General features: G+C 43.9%; 1 protein-coding gene across 1 annotated transcript in view; it reads right to left on the bottom strand.

Moving 5' to 3' along the window:
- LOC122554107 (atrial natriuretic peptide receptor 2-like) overlaps positions 1-4,779 on the bottom strand; it is a 99,966-nt gene that overhangs the window by 40,950 nt on the left and 54,237 nt on the right. Inside the window, exon 19 of the mRNA XM_043698591.1 lies at positions 1,859-1,998. Coding sequence (XP_043554526.1) covers positions 1,859-1,998 — 140 coding nt within the window. The remainder of the gene's footprint in view (positions 1-1,858; positions 1,999-4,779) is intronic.

The following is a 4,779-nucleotide window of genomic DNA, read 5'->3' as shown; positions in this document are numbered from 1 at the left end:
AAAGTCTTTTCCCTGGGGTCAGGGAGTCCAGAACTAGAGGACATAGGTTTAGGGTGAGAGGGGAAAGATATAAAAGGGACCTAGGGCAATGTTTTCACGCAGAGGGTGGTACATGTATGGAATGAGCTGCCAGAGGAAGTGGTGGAGGCTGGTACAATTACAGCATTTAAGAGGCATTTGGATGGGTATATGAATAGGAAGGGTTTGGAGGGATATGGGCTGAGTGCTGGCAGGTGGGACTAGATTGGGTTGGGATATCTGGGGTCAGCATGGACGGATTGGACTGAAGGGTCTGTTTCCATGCTGTACATCTCTATGACTCTATGCTCTATGACAAAGTGATGAGTTAAAGTGCTTGAGTAATAAATAATCCTTGTCCTCGAGTTCTGGTGTACCTTGACCTGGAAACCATACTAAAAGGAAGAAAGTTGAAATACTGAGACCACACAGTGCTCAGACAAAAAGATAGAGACCAAGCAAAGAGACGATTTGTGACTTGAGAATTTTCCATGAGGGAGTAAGCCTTATCGGGACGTCTGCACAGGATGCACCTTGATTTCCTGGAAGCTGCTGCCTGTGGAAAATTGGCTAAGTGTTGTAGAAAATGCACTGGACTTCAGCTTGAATGGACAGTGAGGCTAAACTCGAATTCAGCCTGGAAGAGGTGTGCATTTGAAAATGGGATAATTAGGATGATCATGGTTGGAGCGGTGTCAGAGGGATAGTGGCCTGGATTGGGATCCCCAGCAGCAATTAAATTGTACAGAGCAGCGTGTTTCCGGTAACACATCAAGCCTCAAGTGATCCCGCGGTAAGATGGAGAATGAAATTTTTGTTCACTTAGGTCTCATATTGAGACATGAGGAGAGCATACTTCAGAGGTGAGATGAGGAGAAATTTCTTCATTCAGAGTGTGGTAAGTCTGTGGAATGCTCAGGTTGGAGCCAAAACACTGGATGTTTTCAAGAAGGGTTTAGATACAATTCTTTGGGCTAAAGGGGTCAAAAGAGCATGGGGAGAAAGAGGGAAAGGGGGAATGAGTTGAATGATCGGCCATGATTCCATTGACGGGTGGACCAGGCATGAAGGGCTGAATGGCCTCCTCCTGCTCCTGTTTTCTATGTGTCTACACTTTGATATATTAATATGATTGTTAAAGCACTCACTCTTCTATTTATCTCTCAGCCCCCTCTAACCCCATATTCCTGATGAAGGGCTTATGCCAACACATTGACTCTCCTGCTGCCTGACCTGTTGCGCTTTTCCAGCACCACACTCTCGACTCTGATCTCCAGCATCTGCAGTGCTCACTTTCTCCTATTAAATCATATGGCATTCTGACCATGAGGCATAACATAACAAGCGTTTAGACTAGAGTGGTGCTAGAAAAGCACAGCAGGTCAGGCACCATCCGAGGAGCTGCTCCTAGGATGCTGCCTGACCTGCTGTGCTTTTCCAGCACCACTCTAATCTAAACTCTGGTTTCCAGCATCTGCAGTCCTCACTTTTGCCTATAACATAACAAGCACCAGTCTCGCACAGGCAATCAATGAATGAACTAGCAATACCCATGTTTCCTGAATGAATAATTTTTTAAAACCGATAACAGACATCCGATACACTCCGAAGACTTGTAGCAGTCTCCCTGCGTAATAAGGGGCCTGAGGTTTTCTATAGGGCATCAATATTATCGAGCAAGAGGTTGTAACAACTAAAATGTTCCTTTAATTAAAACCAAACTGTTCAATAAGCTTTGGAATTTCGCTGTGTGAAAGATCCTTGCAGCAGGAATCAAAAAGTCAGGAGAATTATCTGTGGAATGGCTTCTCTCAGTTACGCGACTGTAGAATATACTTACAGGCATCACCAATTGTCTCAACCTTGTAGACGTCGTAGTTATCAATGATAGCATCAAAGCAGGTGTAGAGTCTGTTGAGAAAATCCACCACCTGGTAAGGGGTGCTGGCACTGGAGAGCTGAGTGAATCCAACAATATCACTTTGAAGGAGAAAAACACACAGGGAGCTCTTAGTTTGGAACACATAAAAATTCATGATGAGTTTGTCAATTCTGGCTGTAAAAATGGTGAAGGATGTCACTCACCAGGCTGTTCACAACAAACATCAATGTAAAGGGGGTATAATATTTTTATACTGCGTGAGAAAAGCAAATTGATTGCTTAGCAAGTGGAGCCTATCAACCAGAAGTAACTTTCCAACCAATCAGAACATTCTTCTCTCACAATATGAAAGTATTATCTTCCCTTTGATTCGTATTCTTGTAAAGTGTCCTGCTGAGAGCAGGGGACTGGTTACCTCAGTTGGCTGGACCCATTTGTGATACAGGATGATGCTAACAGCTTCAATTTCTGCACCAGCTAAGATTACCACGAAGGTCCCACCTCCTCAACTTCACCCCTCACCTGAGACATGGTGACCCTCAGTTTAAACCACCACTAGTTATCTCTCTCTTTCTCTCTTTCTCTCTCTCTCTCTCTCTCTCTTTCTCTCTTTCTCTCTCTCTGTCTCTCTGTAATAAAAGAGCAGCCTAATAGTCAGGTAGGACTATGGTGAAAACACCAAATTCTGGAGATCCCAGTGGCTCAGGCAGCATCTATGAAGAGAGAGCAAGCATTTGTTTCAAGTCTAGATGACACTTCATCAGAGCTGAAGTGAAGTGTGAAGGGGGCAGCATGATGCAGTTTGGGAGGGCTTGGGATAGTGGGTATAGGGTGCTGGTGGAGAAAAGATGTTGATAGTTCAGAATAAGTGGTGAGAATGTGACAATGGCAGAACAATTAACATAGAACATAGAATATTGCACAGGTTGGCGCAACATCGAAGGCTGAAGGGCCTGCATTGTGCTGTAACATTCTATGTTCGATTACAGCGCGGTATAGGCCCTTCGGCCCACGATGTTGCGCCAACCTGTGAAACCAATCTGAAGCCTATCTAACCTACACTATTCCATTATCATCCATATGTTTATCCAATGGCCATTTAAATGCCCTTGAAGTTGGCGAGTCTACTACTGTTGCAAGCAGGGCGTTCCATGCATGCCCTTACTACTCTCTGAGTAAAGGAAATACCTCTGACATCTTTCCTATATCTATCACCCCACAATTTAAAGCTATGTCCCTTTGTGCTAGTCATCACCGTCCAAGGAAAAAGGCTCTCACTGTCCACCCGATCTCACCCTCTGATTATCTTATATGTCTCAATTAAGTCATTCTTTCTAATGAAAACAGCCTCAAGTCTCTCAGCCTTTCCTCACAAGACCTTCCCTCCATATCAGACAACATCCTGGTAAACCTCCTCTGCACCCTTTCCAAAGCTTCCACATCCTTCCTATAAAGCGGTGACCAGAACTGCATGCAATACTCCAAGTGCAGAGTTTTGTACAGCTGCAACATGACCGAAACTCAGTCCCTTTACTAGTAAAAGCTAACACACCGTATGCCTTCTTAACAACCCTACCAACCTGGGTGGCAACTTTCAGGGATCTATGTACAGGAACACTGAGATCTCTCTGCTCATCCACACTACCAAGAATCTTACCATTAGCCCAGTACTCTGCATTCCTGTTACTCCGACCAAAGTGAATCACCTCACACTTTTCCACATTAAACTCCATTTGCCGCCTCTCAGCCCAGCTCTGCAACTTATCTATCTGTATCTGTTATCTGCAACATCCTTCCTTACTGTGCACAACTCCACTGACCTTAGTGCCATCTGCAAATTTATTAACCCATCCTTCTATGCCCTCATCCACGTCATTTATAAAAATGACAAACAGCAGTGGCCTCAAAACAGATCCTTGCAGTACACCACTGATAATTGAACTCCAGGATAAACATTTCCCATCAACCACCAAGCTCTGTCTTCTTTCAGCTAGCCAATTTCTGATCCAAACCACAAAATCACCCTCAATCTCAGCCTTTGTATTTTCTGTAATAGCCTAGCATGGGGAACCCTATCAACCACTTAACTGAAATCCATATACACCACATCAACTGCTTTACCCTCATCCACTTGTTAGGTCACCTTCTCAAAGAATTCAAACAGGTTTGTGAGGCACAACTTACCTTTCACAAAATCGTTTTGACTATCCCCAATCAAATTATTCCTTTCTAGGTTATTATGAATCCTATCTCTTATAATCTTTTTCAACACTTTACACATAACCAAAATAAGGCTCACTGGTCTATAATTACCAGGATTGTCCTGACTCCCCTTCTTGAACAAGGGAACAACATTTGCTATCCTCCAGTCTTTTGGCACTATTCCTGTAGGCAATTACGACATAATGATCCAAGCCAAAGGCTCGGCAATCTCCTCTCTAGTTTCCTAAAGAATCCTAGGATAAATCCTATCTAACCTTGGGGACTTTTCTATTTTCACACTTTCCAGAATTGCTAACACCTCCTCCCTGTGAACCTCAATCCCATCTAGTCTAGTAGACTGTATCTCAGTATTCTCCTCGACAACATTGTCTTTATCCAGTGTGAATACTGACGATGGTGTGTCTCTGGCCAGATTTGAAAGTCCAGTAAGTGGGATGGGGGGAAAGGAGGACATAATAACAAGCTAAATGAAAGGGAAGAAATGTTCACAATCTGAAGGTGGTGAATTCAATATTAAGGATTAGTGGTGCTGGAAGAGCACAGCAGTTCAGGCAGCATTCGAGGAGCAGTAAAATCAACGTTTCAGGCAAAAGCCCTTCATCAGGAATACAGGCAGAGAACCTGAAGGGTGGAGAGATAAGCTAGGGAAGGGTGGG

This window comes from Chiloscyllium plagiosum, chromosome 11, assembly GCF_004010195.1.
Source record: "Chiloscyllium plagiosum isolate BGI_BamShark_2017 chromosome 11, ASM401019v2, whole genome shotgun sequence".
Lineage (NCBI taxonomy): Eukaryota > Metazoa > Chordata > Chondrichthyes > Orectolobiformes > Hemiscylliidae > Chiloscyllium > Chiloscyllium plagiosum.
The sequence above is the reverse complement of the archived record's forward strand: the minus strand, read 5'-3'. Positions and strand labels throughout refer to the sequence as shown.